This window comes from Microplitis mediator, chromosome 1 (genome assembly GCF_029852145.1).
Source record: "Microplitis mediator isolate UGA2020A chromosome 1, iyMicMedi2.1, whole genome shotgun sequence".
Lineage (NCBI taxonomy): Eukaryota > Metazoa > Arthropoda > Insecta > Hymenoptera > Braconidae > Microplitis > Microplitis mediator.
This window is the reverse complement of record NC_079969.1, coordinates 4,912,688-4,936,355: the sequence shown is the minus strand read 5'-3', so window position 1 is coordinate 4,936,355 and position 23,668 is coordinate 4,912,688. Positions and strand designations below refer to the sequence as shown.

Here is a 23,668-nt window from a genome sequence, read left to right as displayed (position 1 = left end):
TCGCAAAATTTGACGCGCCAACGTACGTACGGATTGCATCAAACAAAATGAAAATTGAAAAAAGAAAAGAAAGAATGTTAGATCATCAGATAATTGACGCTGAAGATTTGACAAATTTATATCTAGTCATGGCATTTTTTCAGCTTTTGGCAGTCATCATCTTTGGTCTTGAACATATTTTCGCATATTATCGCCGTCAGAGACGATAGAAATCAAAATTCGATAACATCGACAAAATATGCCTATTAACCCTTCGTCACACGCACGATGAGCGCCGCGCTGCCTTGTTAACCCTTCATGCTCTTTTCGAATTTTCTAGAAGGGATGAATATTAATAATAATTTTACAGTTGTCTTAAAAATTTAATAATTATATATTTTTGAGAATCATCTCGTGAATGCGACGCCGCGCCGTCCGGTGCGTGTAAGCGCCAGATCGCAATTCAAATCGCGCTGCTGCCTAGTCGTGTTTCCGCCTTGAATATACAGCAGTACACAAGGTAACCTAGCCTGTAATTGTTACTCATTGATTATTATTAAAAAAACAATAAATTTCAATTTTCAAATCATATTTATATTTTTTAATCATATAATCATAATAGTCAAATAAATATTATTTTTCAATTTGTACCATTAATAAAATACGTAATTATCTGTATGATCCTAAAATTAGCCGATACTTATAGCAATTTTTTATTTTTTTTTCAGCATAAAAATTTAGTTTGAAAAAAAATTGGCACTCGCAGAATTTAAAAAAATTATCCATAAATTTTTTCTAAATTTCCCTTTTTATTATTAATTATGTAAAGAAAATTAAATAATTGAGTTTGATTGAGTAGATTTCCTCCATCCAACCAATTTTTATTTAAATTAAGTTATTTATTAATAGTCGACTATTATATTTTGTGAGTATTAAAGCAAAAGCTTCACCATTAGATGTGATTTTTACAATAATAATTATGCAAGTAATCATAACATATATTACAAGAATTTCAAAATAAAAAATATTATTCTTACCACCATAGTTATAATTATATAATAATGTGTATATTTTTTTTTCAGTTTCTCTGACTAAAAACTTCGATTGAATCTGATTCAATCAAATAAAATTGTGACTTTCCAAATGAATCCGATTAAATCTCATTAAATAAATTTCAATCGGATTCAATCGGAACAAGATTTGTTCCCGATTGAAATTCGATCAATTATTCGGAACCGTTCCAAGTGCATTCCGATTGACTGATTTCATCCGACAGCGTTTCAATCAGATTCTATCGGAGTTTTTAAGCGGAGTTTCAAATCACGTTTAAATGTGTTATTAATTTAACTGAATTTTCGATTTTACTAATAAGATTCAATTATATTTCACAAAAAACAAAAAAAAAGAAAATGAATATTTTAGTGAGGCACCATATGATTAAATTGTGTAAGTTTTGATCATCTTTCCAAGTAATTTATTTATTTAAGTAATCAATCTTAGTTTATAAGTAATGTCTAACATTTAATGAGGACTTTTAATGTTTATAAATTTGTAATTCAAAAAAATAAAAAATATTATGATTAATTAATAAAAATAACAAATAATTAAAAAATGTCTTTTCAATTACTTTTCTAACCTTATGTCGTAAATGTTATTGTTATAAATTTTTGTAGCATTTCATTATTTGGGTACCCGGGAAAAAATGCTTAGATATAATCATATCTGTTCATGTATGATGGTCATGTTTATAAACATTTTTTCTACCATTGTAAAAATATGAGGTTTTTTTTCCGCTGATCGATACCTCTGAATGTTATACTGAAGGGTCTAGGTCACAGTCACATGAAAGAAGAAATTTAAATGCGTTAAAACAAAAGTACAAACATGTAACACTATTGATCGTATTATATTTCATAACTATATTTATATAATATTATTCAAAAAAAATTATAATTATGCTGACAATATCAAGGGTGAGTAAAATTTATTATAAAGCATTCGATTACTAACGAATTAAGCAGTTGTCGATTTTAGAACATTCAAAACAATTTGAAATCTCGTTATGGTAAAATTGTATTTTAATCTGAATGTCCTCTGTCACTCGGAGTTTTAGGGTTAAACAAAAAAACTCTGTAGATGGAGTGAATACGGAATTTTTTTTTTTTCCAGTGGAGTGATGTGGATTTCATTTTAGTGACTAAGCAAAGTCTAATGCAAAGTTTAATGATGGTTAAATTTAGCATACAGAGAAACTATGGTTCGTGTGTAAATTTTATTCCATCTTCTAGTATGTTAAAACTGTTTAATGTAAAAATGTATGACTTTAAAACTACTGACACTAATGAAGAACAAGCAGCTCATGAGTTCTTTAAAATTATTATTGAGTTGGGAATTAACATAGTCTAAATATTTATAATTATGAATATATATATTTTATTTATTTATAAATTACACGTACTGATGCCTATTCAGTAAATATAATAACTTTTTCCTATCGATTTCGTGTACTAATTGAATAAAACCTATTTACTTTTAATTTTCTGATTTAACATGAAAACTTATGTAAGTAAGTTAATTTATCAAATTTTAAACAACTAAAAATATTTGACTAATTTTTTTTTATTTAATTAATTCTATTAAGCAAAATAATATAAAATGAAACTGTCAATTCAAAAAATTTTTTCACGTTCGAGTTTAGGGTATTTTGGTTTGAATTCAGGGGATTTTAAAATAAACTTGGGGGAAAAAATTTCGACGAGTTGGCATCACTGTTTTAGTCCGCATCCACTCCGATCCGGAGTTTTAATGTTAAAATAAATTGCCCTCCGTAGAAAATTTAATTTCGATAGGAATAAATAAAAAATAAATTTTTTATCGTGAAGAGCTTTTACAGAATTACAACAGTAGAATGAATAATTTTCATGAAATCCAAAAGTGAATATTTATTATAATTTCATTTAAAAAATCTATTATTCAAAAGAAAACAATTTTCGGATAATTAAATCAGGATAATATCATCTGACAAAGTGATATATTTTGTATTCGTTTAGGTAATTTATTACTTAATTTATATTAATCGTACAATTATCAAACACAGCCGAGAAAAATGAGATAATGAACTTAAAAATTATAACATGTATATTCCTATTAAATTTATATAATGAATTAATTGATAAGTTTGACTTGTGATTTAAGGAATACATAATTGTATAAATTACTGTTATATGCATATTATTATTTTTCGCGATCGAGAAAATCCGTCACTTGGTATATTTTGTTATATTTTTTTAAGTACACAATTAATCTCGTTAATATTAATATATAATACGAGTATTCACTTGTCATATTTTAATATTATAATTTAACTTACAATGCAATATATCAATAACTATTAATTGTAATTGCATTTCCAGGCTTAATAATTAACCTGAAGGCATAATAATAGATGTAACTAAAAATTAGAAAGAGAGAGAATAAAAATATTTAATTATGCATTTCCGTAACTATTTTTCGTTTTTTTTTGTTTTTATTTTTTTTCTTATAATATATAGCAAAAAAATTATAATTTTATATTGATCACAGGCTTTTTTTTTTTATGTATAATTTAAAATTTCACTTTTTTAAGTAAAATTTATTTCCGAATTTAATATTTATTTGAAATTATTTTATAATTCACTTATTTTTTATTTATACATTTAACTGCACATCAGAGATAACATAAAATAACTATTAAATATAATAACGCTAATATAATAACAATAAATAGTGCAACTATACGTCGAAATGACAATAAAATCAATTTTCCATACATAGAGAAATTATTGTTGTTGAAAATTCTATGGTGATACAGTAAAACCAGACCATGCTGACTACCTGCAAAAATTAAGATAAATATATGGAAAAATCGTTATGGTCGTAGTAAAATTTACCATTACATCGCAATTTATTGTAACCATTGTAAATTTTACTAGGCATGGAAATTTTTGCATGGGTTTATTTCAACCTCCGTCAGGTGGCCAACATAGTCCGGTTTTACTGTAACACCATAGCATTTCAAACAAGTATAGTTTATTCGTGTATGAAATACACGGAAAAAAATAAATAGAACTGGCTACCATGTCAGATAGTAGTCAGTGCCATCTGTAGAAAAAAAAAATTGAGATAGCAGTGGGTCCTATCTACGTAGTACTGGCTACTCTCTACATTGTTCTCAGCGCTATGTCGGATGTTGCTCACTACTATCCTACATATTACACTCTTACATATTGCCCAGTTCTATGTACATAGCAGCCAGTCGTATGTCAGATAGCAAAGGTTACTTTTTAAACATATTACCCACTGCTATCTGCAGATAGCGCCTGCGTCTATGTCAAGATATTACTGGTTACTGTGTAACATAGTAGAGAGTTCTATGTAAGATAGCAATGAGTACTATCTGAGATTTTTTTTCCGTAAGGACTTAAATAATTTTCTTAGGGATGGCGCTAGTATTTATTATTGACAACGAACAAATAAAATTATTATCATAACTAAATTAATTATGACTTATTCAACTACGTTTCTGTATTTAAATATATAATTATTAATTATATATGATATTCTTTTTTATTTGTTTATATTTATTTATATTACGTATTAAAAAATATAATGGAATATAATGGAAATAAATAAATTATAATAATAACAATTATTATTATTATAAATTTACTACCGTAAATGAAAAAAACTTAATTTATAAAATAAAATTCAAAATTCAAGTGTTCATTAATTATAATTAATGATTGTAATTGTATAATAATTGTTGTTATAATAAATTTATTATCATGAATGAAAAAAACTTATTTTATAAAACAAAATTTAAAATTTAAGTGTTCAGCAATTAACGAACTCATATGATTTAATTATATTTTTTAATACGTAATATAAATAAATATAAACAAATAAAAAAGAATATCATATATAATTAATAATTATATATTTAAATACAGAAACGTAGTTGAATAAGTCATAATTAATTTAGTTATGATAATAATTTTATTTGTTCGTTGTCAATAATAAATACTAGCGCCATCCCTAAGAAAATTATTTAAGTCCTTACGGAAAAAAAATCTCAGATAGTACTCATTGCTATCTTACATAGAACTCTCTACTATGTTACACAGTAACCAGTAATATCTTGACATAGACGCAGGCGCTATCTGCAGATAGCAGTGGGTAATATGTTTAAAAAGTAACCTTTGCTATCTGACATACGACTGGCTGCTATGTACATAGAACTGGGCAATATGTAAGAGTGTAATATGTAGGATAGTAGTGAGCAACATCCGACATAGCGCTGAGAACAATGTAGAGAGTAGCCAGTACTACGTAGATAGGACCCACTGCTATCTCAATTTTTTTTTTCTACAGATGGCACTGACTACTATCTGACATGGTAGCCAGTTCTATTTATTTTTTTCCGTGTAGATTTCAAATTATTGTTCTAATCTTAACTGTATAACTTCCGTTTTCTACAGTTTTTACGCTTTACAAATTTACATTACATAGTTTAGGTTGCCGTAAAGTTGCCTTTTATTTTTCCTAGCAAATTGGTGGCAGGCTGTCACAGTCGATTGTCGTACATTTTCTGGGGAAGTTGGCAACGACTTGTCGTCAAAATTTACAAAGTCTGAAGTTGTCGTCAACTTGATCGCAACAAACTGACATCAACTCTCTGATCAGAGTGTTACTATCAGGAAATACTTAAAATGTGTATTTCAGCCTTATTTTTTAACTGTTGACCACAAGTTGTTGATAACTTTCTCAAAAAGTTGATGATAATCTACTGCGGATCAAAATGGCTATTAGAGTACATATAAAAATTTATTAGAAATTTTGTTTATATTATTCTATTATAATATAACTTATACAAAGGTTCCGCTATAACGGGATCGATAATATTCGAATTAATTTTCCAGCTTCTAGGTCACGCTCATATGCAAAAAGAAGAAATATACCCTCGCGGATTCGGGGTTACTGTGAAATCACAGTGAAATCAATTTTACCGTAAGTTTACTGTGTATTGATGGTAATTTCATAGTGAATTCACAGTCGTTTTGTGCCATTTCGTCACTCTGGTTATATAGTAATTTTACAGTAATTTTATGGTAGTTCCATAGTGATTTCACTTGTGATTCTTTTGTAGGTTTACAATTAAATTACCATACTTTCTTGATAATTTTACTGTCGATCAGCTATCGATTTATGGTAACCCAACAATGGTAACACTGAGGCTTTATCATGGGTTCACAGTCAGTTTATCGTGATTTCACTACGAATTCACTGTGATTCCATAGTAATCTGATAGTGTTAACTCTGTGACTTTACAATAGTTTCACAGTCAGTTCATAGTGGTTTAACCATGAATTTACCGTGATCCCATGACAACCTAGTAGTATTAGAACTGTGACTCTGTGATATTTTCACAGCAAATTATTAGCGTTTTCTCCATGATTTAACTCTACTTTGATAGTGATCTGATACGGTACATCTATCATTAATCCAATTTCAAAATCAAAATTCGAATTTTTAATGTCATTAATCGATAGAAATGGAATTAAAAAAAAAAATAATATCAATTATTTCATAAATGCTCCTATAATTATTTGTAAGTTTAGCAAATATTTGGGCACATATGTATTTTATTTATTATAAATTTAGCTATTTTAGGAATTTCCGAGCGAAACTTTATCTGTAATTATCTAATTTAGTTAATTTTATAAAAGCTTAAGACGGTAAAATTCTTCAGAATTATGAAAAAAAATAAATAAATAAAAAAATTGAATAACTTTTTTTTCAAAACTGTATAAATTGAATTTAAACTACTGCAAAAAATAAAGAGAACATCATTTAAATTAATATTTCAATAGTAAATATTTATTATTTATCATAATTTAAAATAAAATATTCTTAAATTAAGAAAACTTGATGATTTACAAATGAAGGCAAAATTTTTTTTTTTATAAATATCGAATTCTTTTAATTTTATAGTATTTAATAAAATAATTTTTCTTATAGCTTAGTCTTGAGTATATATAGTATTGAATAGCATGAAGTAACAGATTAAATATTTGGTTCCGAATGCGTTTTTTTTTTTCATTTTAAAAAGAAAGTTTATTTTTAAATTTGTCCTTATACATAAGTAAGTAATAAATTTTCTTACAACAACTTATTTTGTAACGTGAGAATTTTTAGTGGTGGTCTTCTCTATGAAGCTTCTCTCCACTAGACTTTATGAACATTTAACAATAAAAATAAATAATAAAAATTTAAATGTTAATTAAATACATACATTATTGAACTTATGCTATGGAAAAAATAAAATTAATTTAAATTAAAAAAAACCATTGCTCATATAAGTTGTCCATTGGACATGACAGAAAAAGGGGGGGGGGGAGGAAAGAGGAGGGTAAACGATGGGAAGGAAGGAATATGTAGGCTCGTAACTATTATTTTTATGTACATTTATAATATTAGCCTATTAATACTTGTAACTATAGTATAACTATTAATGCTTTGGTTTTATTGAGTTATTCGTCGCTGTTGTTGTCGGGTTTTTTTGAGCCTCGCTCTTTTACGTAACTCATCCATATGTTTGGCGTCAGGATGTAGCCACCAGTATTTTTCAGAGAGCCTCTCAAGGCTTTCCGAGTCATTTCTCGGCAGATCCATGGAATAAACCCAGCGATCTCTGGGGATATTATCTGTGTCGGTCCAAATTGCTTTTTTTGCACAATTCCTTCGGATGTGATAGATAATTGGGATGTTATTCTGGTCTTGGATACATCCCATTTTGTCGAGGTTGGTGAATATTTCAGGCGCCGAATAATTGCTTCGAGCCATTCGACGGATTTGATGTTCATTATCAATTTTCAGACCTTTAAGGTGTTGATTATCGATACTACCCGGGAAAAAATGTTTTTATAAAATTTTATAAAATAATGTAAAATTTTATACAATTTTATAAAATTTTGTAAGATTTTATAAGATTTTACAGCAAAACTTTATAAAAATTCATACAATTTTATAAAATTTTATAATATTTTATACAATTTTATAAAATCTTATAAAATTTTATAAAATTCAATAAAATTTTATAAAGTAAGCTCTGAGTAAGGAACGTAATAGATGAATGTAATTTTATAAAATTGTATGACATTTTATAAAATTGTATAAAATTATATAAAATTTTATAAAGTTTTACACAGTTGTATAAAATTATATCAAATTTTATACAATTTTATAAGACTGTACAGCGAAATTTTATAGAATTTCATATGATTTTATATAATTTTATCAAATTTCATAGAATTTTATAAATATTTATAAAATTTTATGTGGCAAGATCTTAAAAAGGAAGTAATAATTAGATGAAATTTTATATAATTTTACGAAATTTTATAAGATTTTATAAAATTGTATAAACTTTTATATAATTTCATAAAATTATATAAATTTTTATACAATCTTATACAATTTTATAAAGTAATTTCTTAGTGAGGGAAGTAATAATTAAATGAAATTTGATATAATTGTATGAAATTTTATAAAGTTTTATACGATTTCATAAAATTATATAAAATTTTATACAATTTTATAAAGTAATTCCTTAGAAGGGAAGTAATATTTAGATGAAATTTTATAAAATTTTATAATGTTTTATACAATTTCATAAAATTATATAAAATTTTATACAATCTTATACAATTTTATATAATTTCATGAAGTAAGTCCTTAGAAGAGAAGTAATATTTAGATGAAATTTTATAAAATTTTATAAAGTTGTAGACGATTTCATAAAATTATATGCAATCTTATAAAATCTTATACAAATTTATACAATTTCATAAAGTAAGATCTCAAAAGGGGAGTAATAATTAGATAAAATTTTATATAATTGTATGAAATTTTATAAAATAATATAAAATTTTATAATATTTCATAAAACTTTAGAGAATTTGATGTCACTATTGCATCTAGTGTGGGGTAGCATTTTGTAAAATTTGATAAAATTTCACACAATTTTATAAAGTTTATTACAATTGATTATAAAAATTGTTAGAAATTCAAAGTAAATAGACAAAATTTTCAATGGCCATAAAAAAAAAATTTCATTTTTGCGGGCAAAATATGGTGATAAACAAATATGAAAATTACATTATCAAAAATATAATTGATTACCTAAATATATGCAGGGTACCCCCAGAAAAATGTAGAAAAAAACAAATTCTGAATATTGAATAAGTTTGATTTTATTAAATTTTTTTGTAAGTTATTTACATTAAAAAAAAATATATTTTACACAATTATTGGATGCAAAGGAAGATAAAAAAGTTTTTAATAGTTTTTATCATAATACAAAATTCTTTAACGTTTTTCGACCGGCACTCGATTCTTGAAAAAGTTTAACGAAAGAAAATTCAAAATAATGCTCAATTATATCTACAAAAGTAATTTTGGGATGGTTATAACAGATTTAAAAAAAAAAATTTTTTTTTCATAAAATTTTTGAAGTACCTCGTTTTGCCTACCCCCGCCGCCCCTTTCTCTTACATATTTATATATATATATATTACAAAATGTGATAATTTTGAATTTAATGTTTTTAAACTTTTATTTTGTCAACTATCAATTAAAATTAATTCTTCATTACTCAAGGAAAAATTCAAAGGTTTCGCCATTAATTCAAAAATATAAATCATTAAAAATCAATAAATTTAATTAATTTTAAAATTTTATGTCCATTAAACAATCGATAGTTGAGTTATTCAAATCTTTTTTTTATATATTATTATAAATTAATACTATAAAATATGACTGATAAGAATTCATGAGTAATCATAAATACAGCCACGAATATTTCTAAGCTACAAGTGACCAATAGACGAGCGTAGCAGACAACGATTCTTCGATAACTAAAGTTAAACAGCATCGAGGGTGGCCATAAATTGGATGGGTGACCCGTCCCGGAAAAAAAAATCATTTTATAAAATTTTACAAAATTTTATAAAATTGTATACTGAAAATGGCCTGGTAAAATTTTATGAAATTTTACAAAGTTTCATAAAATTTTATAAATTCTTATAAAACTTCATAAAATTTTATAAAACTTTATAAAATTTGATAAAATTTTACCAGGCCATTTTCAGTATAAAATTTTATAAAATTTTATAAAATGTTAGTACTAAAATTTTGTAAAATTTTATAAAATTTTATAAAAACATTTTTTCCCGGGTATGCAGTGAGCTGAAGTAGTTCCTCGTCAGCGTCAGCACAAAAGTGTCAAACCTGGGAATGTTCGCCAGGTTATATATCGTCTCGTTGTCAATCATCTTCAAGTAATTTGATTCTGGTGTACGGTACCTGCCTAGGCAGGCTCTGAGGCATGATCTCTCAAACTAGCGGTATTTTTCCATTACGGAGGGGCCTACATTCCACCAAATGGGTGCGGCGTATGCAATAATGGGTCTTATGAGCAGCTGATAACAAATGATTTTAGCTTTGGACTCCAAGTGATGGTTGTAAAATATCTTGAAGTTAATTCTTAGTGCTTTCTTTGCCTTAGCGAGCTGGATGGCGTGGTGTTTGTTCATCCGCAATAGGTGGTCGAAATTAAGTCCAAGATATTTTACCAGGTTCTTGTTCGGGACTTCAGTGATCTGCCCAGTGTCTAAGTCATGAATGCTGATTTTGAAGTTTTTTATGTGCGGTACCGTCAGTGAAGTGATTTCGTTCACAGTTTTACGGAAGAGAATTGTTTCACTTTTACCTGGATTTATCTTCAGATTCCATTGCTTGTAGTATGCATATATTTTGTTTACCAGTGTTTCCAATTTATTCTGGATTACTGGGATTTTTTTGTCGGCGACATATATGACCTGGTCATCGGCGTAGGCACCAGAATGTGTCTTGTTTCCGCTATTTAGCTCAAAAAGATTAAGAACCTCGCTGTTATATATATTGAATAGTATAGGGGCAGTAACGGTACCCTGGTTCCGAATGCGTGTGGTGGCCGAGCGGGCTAAAGTACATGACTTAAGCTGCTCTCAATCGAAGGGTCGGCAGTTCGAGTCCCATCATGCGTTAAAAAAAAATAAAATTCCTTCTTTACCGAGAGTAAAAAAATGGCATTTAATCCTCCAGAGGAATTACATGAAGTCGTACAAAGGGTTAATAAATAATTTTTTTAAACAAGAAAAATTATTTATTGAAAAACCAAGATTAGGATTATTGTTGCTATTATAATATTATTATTAATTTTATTATTATTATCTTTGAATCAATAAATATAGGATCTCAATATTGCCCCTAAATCTCGATGAAAACTAAGCAGATCCAGGATTAAATGATTAAGAAATCACAGTAATATTACTGTCAATTCACAGCGATATTATTGTGATTTCACGAAGAATCTATAGTAAGACTGCTGTGAAATCACTATATGATGACGGTATTATTACCGAGAAAGCATGACTGAAACACTGCAGATCCTGGATAAACTGATAGTGAAATCACTGTAAATACACAGTAATACCACTGTCAACTTACAGCTATACTACTGTAAATTAACTGTAATGCTATTGTGATTCTACTATGAATAGATGGTGAAATCATCATAAAATTACCATCGGATGATAATTATCACACAGTAAGCAAATGGCACAAAGTTACAGTGATTTCACTGTCATTTCACTATGGGTTCACTATCTTTCCACTATGATTTCACCGAAATTTCACCATGATTTCGGAGTAATCCCGAGTCCGCGAGGGCTGGATTATAATGGGACAAGCATAAGTGATTTGGAGTGAAAACCATATTTTCAACATTTTTTGATTCCATTAAAATTTTCAAGGTTATCAAATTATTGGAAGAAATGGTCAAAATATAAAGTTATTAGTCAAGCTTTAAAATACTTTTTACAGGAAATCTCTATGAATTTTAGTTTGAAAGTTATATGGACTTTAAAAGGGACTAAAAACAGATTTTTTCGAAAAATCGTTAAAATTAAAAACAGCCATAACTTCTAAACTAATCGACCGATTCAGCCCATCTTCGAACTTAACCGTGGTAATTACACATAAAATAAGTGTAGAAAATTTCATTAAGATCGGATAAGAATTGTAGACGCAATCGTGTCCTCAAAAGTCCGTTATATTACATATATATATATATATATATATATATATATATATATATATATATATATATATATACATACATATATAAATTTTTTAACGAATGGTATTTTTGAACTCCACTCAACTAATTATGATAGTTTATGACGAAATCCCTTGAAAAATCGACCATGAGGACAAATACAATAGTTAGATTTTTAAAAAAATCTACCTAATAAAATTAGTCATCGATAATATACTCCAACAGTTGATCATTAAATTAAGAGTTAATTGAGATATGACAAATTTAAATTTGTCAGAATAATATTATTCTGACCTATCTCAATTTACCTTCAATTGGATAATTATCTTTTAATTATACTTTCGATGACTACCAGCATGGAAAAGCTATATATTGTTAAAAATATATATTGCGAACATGTGATAAATATATGGCGGCAAAAATATATATATTTATGAATATATGTTTTTTAGGTAGATTTTTCTAAAATCTAACTATTGTATTTGTCCTCATGGTCGATTTTTCAAGGAATTTTGTCACAACCTATCATAATTAGTTGAGTAGGGTTCGAAAATACCATCCGTTAAAAAATTTATATATGTATGTATATATATATATATATATATATATATGGGATATAACGCAGTTTTGAGGACACGATTACGCCTACAATTCTTATCAGATCTTAATGAAATTTTTCACACTTATTCTATGGGCGATTATCACGGTTAAGTTCGAAGATGGGCAAAATCGGTTGATTAGTTTAGAAGTTATGGCTTTTTGAAATTTCCATGATTTTTTGAAAAAATCAATTTTTTTCCACATTCAAGTTCATATAATTTTAAAACTAATACTCATAGACGATTTCCGTAAAAAGTATCTGAAAGCTTGTCTAGTAAGCTTTAATTTATGACCTTAAACTTTGTATTTCGACCATTTCATCCTATAATTTGATGGCCTTGAAAATTTTAATGGAATCAAAAAATGTTGAAAATATGGGTTTCATTCCACATATCTTATGAATTTCCCATTATAATCTAGTTTCATCAGTTGTATTTTATTGTGCACAAAATATCCTGTAAATTTTACTGCTATTTTATATTCTAAAAGTATTTCTTTTATTATTTATGATGTATCAAATGTACCTCTAATCCCTATGATTATCACTGCCCTGGTGGAAATTTTCCGGACTTTTCTCTGAAAAAGTCTTTAGAGCTTTGAAAAAGTCTTTAGAATTTTAGAACTGAGTTTTTCAGAGAAAATTCCGAAAAATTTCCATCAGGGTGGTCTTGCCATCGTAATAGCGATTACAATTATGATCTCATATTAATTAAATTTTCTATACTTCGTTTACGTGAAGGTTAGTTTAATACATTACCTATGTAATGTTTTGTCTAATACATTACCTAACTAATGTTTTGTCAAATCAACTATCTAAAGTTCTCTATCGAAAATAGTCGTTGTCTTTTTTTACCCTCACTCTAAGAAAACGAGCCTAATATCATATCATGTCTATACACTAACATGTATCACAAGATATGTATGTATGTAACTTTTTATATAGATTGATTGGCAAATCTACCTTCCATTTCGGCTGCCGAATGGCCTTTTTTTTACATATATTGGTATATATATTTTTAATTATATATTTCTTTTTATGTAATGTTTTATATTACTCTATATATATTATCTCATATAATGCTTAATATAGTTTTATCATATATGGATGATATATATGTAATTTATAAAGTATAATATAATATAATTTATATATATTTTGACCTACGTAATTAATGATATATTGTCTGTATATAATTGATCATACATGGAAGAACTTATATGTTTAAATCTATGGTTTGCGGTATATTGTAGTTATATTTTTCCAATATATTTATTATTTTATTTATTATTTTTACTTGTATCACATCGCATGCATCGCACTGCTCAAGTGTGTTTTACAAGATATTGTCAATATTTGTCCCTTTTATGTGTTTTTTTTTTTTTTTTTTTTTTTTTTTTGTGGCTGTGGCCCGACTTGTGCTTATGACTGTACTGCACACTGATCTCTATATAACTGGATAGCGCATCCATATGGCGTAAAATAAAAAAAATAATTTTCATTGAAGCATACACTAGCGCCGCTAAATGAGTGGTTGGAAACTAAATAAAGGAAATGAGCGCTTGCGCGAATTGTGGCTATATCAGTAGGGATTGTCATTTTACCGTAACGAAGTTACAAAAAAAAATGTTTTTGTAACAATAACCATAATTTACTAAGAACTGTCAAAATATTTTAATAATACAATTAAATGTAATTTCTTACGAGTGATTTTATGATAGTCAAGTTAGCGGACATCTGACAATTTCTAAAATTTTGAAATAATAAATAAAAATGTTTGTAAAATAAAAAAAAATCCATGTTTTGAAAATTCTAAACTCAGTACATGCAGTATTCTTAATTTTATTGTATTAATTATTTAATTTTCTTATATATCTTAAAAAAAACTTGTCGTATGTCTGCTACATTTGCACCAATCTGATTTTATTGTACACTGAGTAAACAAAAGTGTTGTCAATTTTCATAACAAACGCAAGTTTCAAAATTAAATATATGCCGTGTTCGAATTTTCATCACTAAAATTTTTTTTTTTTATTAGTTCAATACAAACTAGAATAAAGTTATAAAAAATTGTCTTGGAAGAAAAAAACACAATTAACGAAATTAAACATGATCTGTTTACTCTTTATAATGTATTATAAAAATTAATTTATATTATATACAATTAGAATGAGTCATTACTTAACTAAATTAATTTTTTTTTTAACAATAAAAAATGTACAATTTACGCAAATTCATTCCGTCGTGGGAATATTACACGGCAACCTAATGTCAGATGTTTAACAATCTGTTTCATTGAAGCGATTTTCTTCTTACTGCGTTTATGCTTTTGAGACAAAACTTGATTTTTGACTGTCAGCTGATGGAGTTTGCTTTTCGCTGCTATCAAATTGCTCTTCAGTTTTTCTGCAGTTCCTACACATGAATGATCGTGGTCAATAATGCGACTGCTAGCTACTGCATCTAAAAAAAAAAAAGAAATAAAATGATTTCATTTCAATTCTCATCACTTCTTTATTTTAACCAGTAATGTTGAATAGCGGTTTCAAAACTTATTATTTATAAAATTACTAGTGTAATTGAAAATAGTGTACTGTTTAATGAAAAATTTCCATCGACAATTTTTTTTTATGCGGTACTTTAAATTATATTACAATGTACATATTATGATGTACACTGATATATATGTAGAGAACAAACTTTACAAAAAATTTATAATTAACCACGTGTTTTCTTGAAGATGACAAATTTTTTGATAGAAATGTTAAATTAAAACGACTTGAAAGAAAATTTTATTTAAAAGAAGTAAAATAATTATGAAAAATTATAACCTTTAATTTTTGTGGTACTTACTTAAAAAAAGATAAATCGCTTGATTTTGTATCTTTTTTTTTACAAAACACGCACGATCGCAGTTTTCCAGTTTTATATATGAACTCAATTAAAAATTTCACTGTTTTTCACAATAATCACTTTGTTTTATAAATTTCACTTGCACAATAATAAACTTTTTGGACGAGAAACGTGAACGATATGCTGCATCTGCGAGTATATTTTTTAGGTTAAATTTTAAAATAGCAGGTATGTTTACGGTTGAAAAATGATCATCCCTACTTCTAATAGCTACGTTCGCGCATGGGCCGTATGACATAATTTAGTTTTAGCCATTCATTTGGTGGCGCTAGTGTATGATTCAAATATTTTCATTTCTCAACTACAGGATGCTCTATCCAGTTATATAGAGATCAGTGGTACTGCATCATTACGGTGATGCCCTGCTACCTCCCTTGTGCAATGGAGGTGCAGTGGCTAGGAAAACCACAGAGAAAACCTAGCCAGTACAGTTTCGGTTTGGGTGAAGCTCCAGTGGTCGATAAAATTCCCATTTTACCGATCACTGGATCTTCATCCCGCGCCTAACGATCAGAGACCTTCGTTCGAGCCCAACGCGTGGCTAAGCGGTCACCCAGCCAAATAGTAACCATGCTCGATGCTACTTAACTTCGGTGATCGCCCGAGCCACACGCGTGCCGAACGGCTGCCTCAGCCGCTTATTTTTCCAATATATTAAAAATTATATTTTTTTCGACATATTGCAAATTATAGTCTTTATATGCATATATTTTTTGAGAAGCTGCCCAATAGCATAGAAATGAAAATTACAAACTAAAATGCATGGTTTTTGTTATGTAGCATACCATAGTAAAAAAAATATGTATACACAGAAAAAAAGGATTTCTTGGCGCAAAAAATTTTTTCTTGTTCTAAGAAAATTTTTACTTGACCCAAAAAATTTTTTGTATTATAAAGTGAAAACAAAACTTTTCTTGGGATAAGAAAAAATTTTCTCGGAACAAGAAAAAAATTTTTTAGGCGAGAAAAAAATTCTTGAGCCAAGAAATTCTTTTTTTCTGTGTAGTACCATATATTTTCCAATATATTAGACGTTATATATTGCAAAATATATGAAGTAACATGTATATTTTGCAATATACTGGTAAACTTATATAAAAAATATACATCATACTGTATATTAATAAATATACTACTTTCAATACAATATATCAAGTATATAATAAAATATACCAAGATATATATGCTAAACATACATAAAAAAAGTTATATTGACAAATATATAATTAATATATTGTAGCAATATATTTTTATTCAATATATTAATACGGCGGAAATATAAATATTATTTTATATATTGTGCAATATATCACATTATAATATTCATATATTTTATAGTATATACTTTCACATATAAAGTTTTGTTATGCGGGTAATTTTATTTAACGTTTAGACGGAACAAAAGGTCAGTTTCGTTACATATTTTAGCTTTTAGTTTGACGCGATGCCATTTCTTCTTTTTGCATATGAGTGTAACCTAGAAGCTGAAAAATTGATTCGAATATTATTGATCCCTTCATATCGAAAACTTTGTATAAGTTGAGAAAATTAATATCTCATATATTTTAGACTTTTAAGTTTTACAACCAATAATAAAAAGTTCTCATTCTGATAACATACAATAAATTAAAACAATTAATGAGTTTCATTTGGGACAGTAAATTTTTAGTCCGTTTAAAAATGATGGGACAGTTTCATTGGTTGAGATTGACTATACTGTCATCGTTTTTCTCCGAATTCAAAAATAAAATTATATTTCTCTCGATCATGGCAGAAATACAGTTCAGGCATATAAAGTTTGCAAGATAGTTTTTTTTTTATAAATCTATTTCACTTCATGTAATTATGAAACTTGCAGTCTACAATTGTATAGAAGAAGAAATGGCGGTGTCAGAAAATAAAGCCGAAATGCTCAACGGAATTGATCGAACAATGTGCGCACGCTCTTTATATTTTACCACGTAATCGAATATTAGCCAATAGTTTTGCTCATTAGTCCCTTCTACTCGAACAAGACTTTCCTGAAAATGGGGAACTGTGCAAATATTTTATTTGCGCAACTCACAATTTCGACCATATATATATTCCATCCCGCCGTCGAGGAACTATTGATAAAAAAAAAACCATCGAATAGTCATCACTATTTATAAAAAAAACTCTCTGTTAATTTTTCGATAAATGTGATCAGAAATGTGTCTTTTAAATATCGGCAACTTTCTTTATTCAAATATTATCACTAAATTCAAACAATTTTATATTTTTAAAATAAATTTTACTGTTACAAAAGTTTTATGAATATACTCACGATGATGATATCAATGAGGTACATTATTTTAAGTGTATGGTTCGCAAGTGTTTCTTGTTATAAATTTAAAAACTTCAATTTACCATTAGAAGACACTCCAATTACACACACAGATATGGTAACTAAGTTTTTATGCAATTCAATATTTTCGATAATTTCATTATCATCATTATTATTTTTTTTTCTAAAGTTTTTTGATGGGCCTTTTAATATTGATAAGAACCGTATTATTTGTTTTCCAACAGGCTCAACTTTTTCAATTTTGTTATGCAAATAAATCAAATCCTATAATCATCACTGAAAACTTGGCAAAGACATTGCACAGAAAGTTAGCCGATTCAATAAAGGCACCTGTCATTATCATCAACGATGAATTCATATCAAAAGACATTCAACTGTACTATCCAACCTATCCAATGTATATTTTATCAATGACGACTCAAATGGAACTGGATGCTCTTTTGAGCAAGCTCATGAGTTCACCCTTCTGGAGTATTCAATCAGCGTTTTTCGTGATAGTCGAATCTGTAAAATCATGTGAAAAGGATTCTATTGGAGTTTTGGGACTACTATGGCGGTATGAAATGTTATCATGTGTCGTGGTGTGCTCTAGTACCGGCACTGAAACTACTCTCTATACTTACAATCCTTTCACGAAACGAGCTCCCGATCCTTGGATTGAAATTAAGAAAAATTGGTTTGACCACCATCAACGTCCAGTGACCTTCTACAAGCAAATTTTCACTAACGGTAAATACCTCAGCCATCATTTATATTATTATTCATTTTATAATTAATACAACATGCATTTTTTTTATTCAGATCATAACATATGTGCGAATCTCACTTTTGATAAAACTAAGGTTCTTGATGGTTATCCTGCAAAAATAGCCACAACAGAAGCCCAATTGACACAATTAACTTTTTTTGAAGTATTTACTTCTTTGAACATGACTCCGCAAATGACTGACTTCGGAAGTGATCTTTTATTACTCGTTTTATCAATATTAAATAATACACAAGACACTAGCACAATTACGTTTGCTGATTATGTAACTCAATTTGATGACGTGTTGCCCGTGATTTTCGAAACTTCTTATGTCATAGTAACACAAAAGCGAAGTTTTCTACCAGTTTTTTATGAAATTGAAAGTGTGTTCGATATTAATGGGGCTATAGGAATAATAATTATTCTTCTTCTAATTACCGTCCTGATTATATTGCACAATGGGTATCAAGTCAGATTGGCTATTCTGGATGTCTTGAAGCTGTTGATGAGTATGGGGATAGGTACACCTCTTGATCGACTCGCTATGAAATTAACCTTCTTCACTGCTTTTTTGTTCGTTTTTATATTTGGACCTGCGCTTGAGGGACAAATATTCGCCTCACTTACTCGCCCGCCATCTCAGAACGTGGAGTCCTTTAAGGACTTGTATGATCAAAAGTACCACGTATATTATATTGAAGCGCTCCATAATAGTATATTAGAAGAGGAATTATGGAAAACTGAAGAGGAAATGAAATATTTACATCCCCGTCCACTCCCTTTTTACCCATTAGAATGTTTGGAACTAATGATGCAATATCCTGACGTTGCGTGTATTTTTGAAGAGTCTTTCATGTTATATTGGAGTAGGAAAATTCATTTTCACGCGTCCAAAAGATTTGTGTTTAAAAAGAATAATTTCTATCATTATCGATTAGATTGGTCCCTGGGCAAACGATTTTATCAGAGATTATTAAAATTTGAAGAATTAGGTATCTCAAAACGTGACATGTTAGTGGACGTACCGATTGCATCAAACAAAATGAAAATTGCAAAAAGAAAAGAAAAAATGTTAGATCATCACATAATTGACGCTGAAGATTTGACAAACTTATATATATTTATGGCATTTTTTCAGCTTTTGGCAGTCATCATATTTGGTATTGAACATATTGTTGCATATTATCGCCGTCAAAGACGATAGAAATGAAAGTTCGATAACATTCAAAAAATCAGTATTGTGAAAAATAATCATGCGAGACTTAATGAATTTGATTATGATAGAACAATTAATATCAGAATTTTCAATCACGTTAAATTGTTTTTTTAAGTTATTTGAGTTTTCGAGGTTAACAATGAGAGTTAATCGTATTTTATCACAAAGAAATGAATATTTTAGTGAAGCACGATATGATTAAATTGTGTAAGTTTTGACCATTCTTTTACTTTTTAAACATGAATTAGTGAAATTAGTGAATATTCACCAATTCCAAGTGCAAACCGAACCACTAATTTCCAAAAGTGGTTCGGTTGGCACTCAGAATTAGTGCATATTCACTTATTTCACTTATTTACGTTTTGAGAGCAAGTAATTTATTTATTCAAGCAATGAATCTTAGTTTATAAGTTATGTCTAACGGTCAATTACTACTTCAAATATTCAAATACATAACAATTTGTAATTGAAAAAAATTAAATTTCAAAATATTATGATTGATTAATAAAAACAACAAATAGCCGAAAAATAAATTTCTCAATTACTTTCCTAATTCTGTTATCAATATTATTGTGATCAATTTATTCAGCATTTTACTTTTTGTATAAACATTTTTGCTGTCATTGTAAAAACGAGAGTTTTTTTTTTCTGCTGATCGATACCTTTTAATGTTATAATAAAGGGTCTAGGTCATAGTCACATGAAAGAAGAAATGGAAATGCGTTAAAACTAAAGTACCAACATGTATCACTATTGATCCATACGAAAAAATTTATAACCTAAAATATAATCGGTTATAATTATTATAATTTGAAATATATTGTCGGAATATATCCACAAATTTATATCCACAACTTATAAGCAACTTTATAATACATTATAATCCAAAATATATTTTTGAGGTTACATTCGCTGATATATTCGCAAATTATAACCGGAATTATAATAAATTATACCCTAAAATATATCTTTAAAGGTGTACCCTTAGATATATACGAAATTATAACCGAAATTATAATAAACTATATCCAAAAATATATTTCTAGAGTTATATTCTCAGATATATCCGCAAATTATAACTGGAATTATAATAAACTATATCCCAAAATATATCTTTTGAGTTATATCCTTAGATATATCCAAAATTCTAACGAGAATTATAATAAATTATACCCCAAAATGTATCTTCAGAGTTACATCCTTAGATATATCCGCCAATTATAACGAGAATTATAATAGATTATACCTCAAAATATATTTTTAGGGTTATATTCCCAGATATATCCGCAAATTCTAACCGAAATTATAGTAAACTATATCCTAAAATATATCTTTTAAGTTATATCCTTAGATACATCCGAAGTTATAACCAAAATTATAATAAATTACACCCTAAAATATATCTTTAAAGGTGTACCCTTAGATATATACGAAATTATAACCGAAATTATAATAAACTATATCCAAAAATATATTTCTAGAGTTATATTCTCAGATATATCCGCAAATTATAACTGGAATTATAATAAACTATATCCCAAAATATATCTTTTGAGTTATATCCTTAGATATATCCAAAATTCTAACGAGAATTATAATAAATTATACCCCAAAATGTATCTTCAGAGTTACATCCTTACATATATCCGCAAATTATAACGAGAATTATAATAGATTATACCTCAAAATATATTTTTAGGGTTATATTCCCAGATATATCCGCAAATTCTAACCGAAATTATAGTAAACTATATCCTAAAATATATCTTTTAAGTTATATCCTTAGATACATCCGAAGTTATAACCAAAATTATAATAAATTACACCCTAAAATATATCTTTGAAGTTCCCGGGAAGAAAAAATTATATATAATAATATATAATCATATATAATTATATAATTTTGTATAATTATACATGATTATATCTCATTATTTTAAACCTTTTATTTTTAATTATATATAAATATACATAATTATATAAATTTATATATAGTCTTATATAACTGTATATAATCATATATTTTCATATAAATATACATAATTCTGTTATTTTAAATATAATCATACATATTTTTACATTCGGTCGAAAAAATTTTATATAATTATATAAAATTTTATACAACTGAGTTCTAAAAAATTTTATCGAATCGCAATTTCTGAGTGAATATCAAGCTGTGCGGGTGTTTGAATCATAATATTTTGTGAAATAATTTAGATACAACCAAACAACGTAAGCCTATTCATAAAAACTGCAAAATGATTTAGAAAACAAAGTCTATAATAGTATATTACACACCGAGGGAAGTAAAGTAAGAAATGTCTCAGATCACATGTAATTGTTGGCCGAGGCGAAGCCGAGGTCAACAAACATGTGATCTGAGACATTTCTTACTTTACTTCCCTCGGTGTGTAATATACTATTAATTTATTACCGCATTCATAAATGTTATAAAGAAAAACTTTTTTTTTAATTCTTGGAAATAGACTAACAAAACCCAAAGCGGGATGACAGCTAAAAAATTTTGAAGTTCCAACGATTAATTATGTTATAAAAAACTCAGATATAAAATTTAAAAAGTTTTAGTGAAGTTTAAAAGATTTTAACTTCTCATTTTTTTTTTTGATTTGCCAAAAGAAGGAATTATTGCCCCGCTATCAGTGGGTATACCACTATTGGTCTCTTTACCCTATAAACAATAACATAATTGAATACAATACAAATAATAGAATCAATCATTTATTGATGTCTTCAATTTTCTAAAGTTGATTTGTATCCAAATAAATACAATTAACTTCTACTTTCAAGTGGTTCATTCAGCACAGTTGTTAATACATCCGACTTCGAATCAGAAGAGTTTGGGTTCGAGCCCATGACTCGGCGAGATTTTTTTTTTTTTTTTTTTTCATGGCTGTTATTGTATATGTAACTTAATAAAGTTATATATAATTATATATTTATACCTCGATTAGACTTTAAAATTGTATTTGAAAATTTAGAATTTAAATTCTAATTTAGAGTTATAATCTATGGTTTATAATTTGGATTATAACTTAAAATTATATTTGAAAAATTACAATTTAAATTACAATTTTGAAATTAGAATATGATTATTGTAATCTCGATTATAATTCTAAATTATATCTCACGGTTATAATCTTGCGGCAAAATGTCATATAATCTAGGATATATCCAAGTTATAATCATGGATACATATTTGACTACATTTTCGGTTATAAATATTTTCGTATGGGCGATCGTATTACATTTTATAACTATATTTATATTATATTATTCAACAAACATTATAATTATGTTGACAATATCAAGGGTGAGTAAAGTTAGTTATAAAGCATTCCTTTACTAATGAATTAAGCAGTTGTCAATTTCCGAGCATTCAAAACAATATAACTTGAAATCTCGTTATGGTAAATTTGAATTTCAATCTGAATTTATTCCTTCACTCGAAGTTTCAAGGTTAAAAAAAATTACTTCCTACATGGAGTGAATAGGGAGTATTTTTTTTCAGTGGAGTGATTTCGGAGTGATGTGGATTTCATTTTAACACGCATCCACTCCGATCCGGAGTTTTAATGTTAAAATAAATTGCTCTCGGTAGTAAATTTAATTTCGATAGGACTAAATAAAAAAAAATTTTTTTATCGTGAAGAGCTTCTACAGAATTTCAACAG

The 23,668-nt window shown here is 27.4% G+C and overlaps 1 protein-coding gene across 1 annotated transcript; it reads left to right on the top strand.

Annotated features, from left to right (window-relative positions):
• The first annotated feature begins 17,909 nt into the window (after window positions 1-17,909).
• Window positions 17,910-20,496, top strand: LOC130669541 (uncharacterized). The gene is made up of 3 exons (XM_057472499.1): window positions 17,910-18,109; window positions 18,237-18,741; window positions 18,814-20,496. The coding sequence occupies exons 1-3, from the start codon at window positions 17,978-17,980 to the stop codon at window positions 19,962-19,964; spliced, it is 1,788 nt and encodes a 595-aa protein (XP_057328482.1). The 5' UTR covers window positions 17,910-17,977; the 3' UTR covers window positions 19,965-20,496.
• The last annotated feature ends 3,172 nt before the right edge of the window (window positions 20,497-23,668 follow it).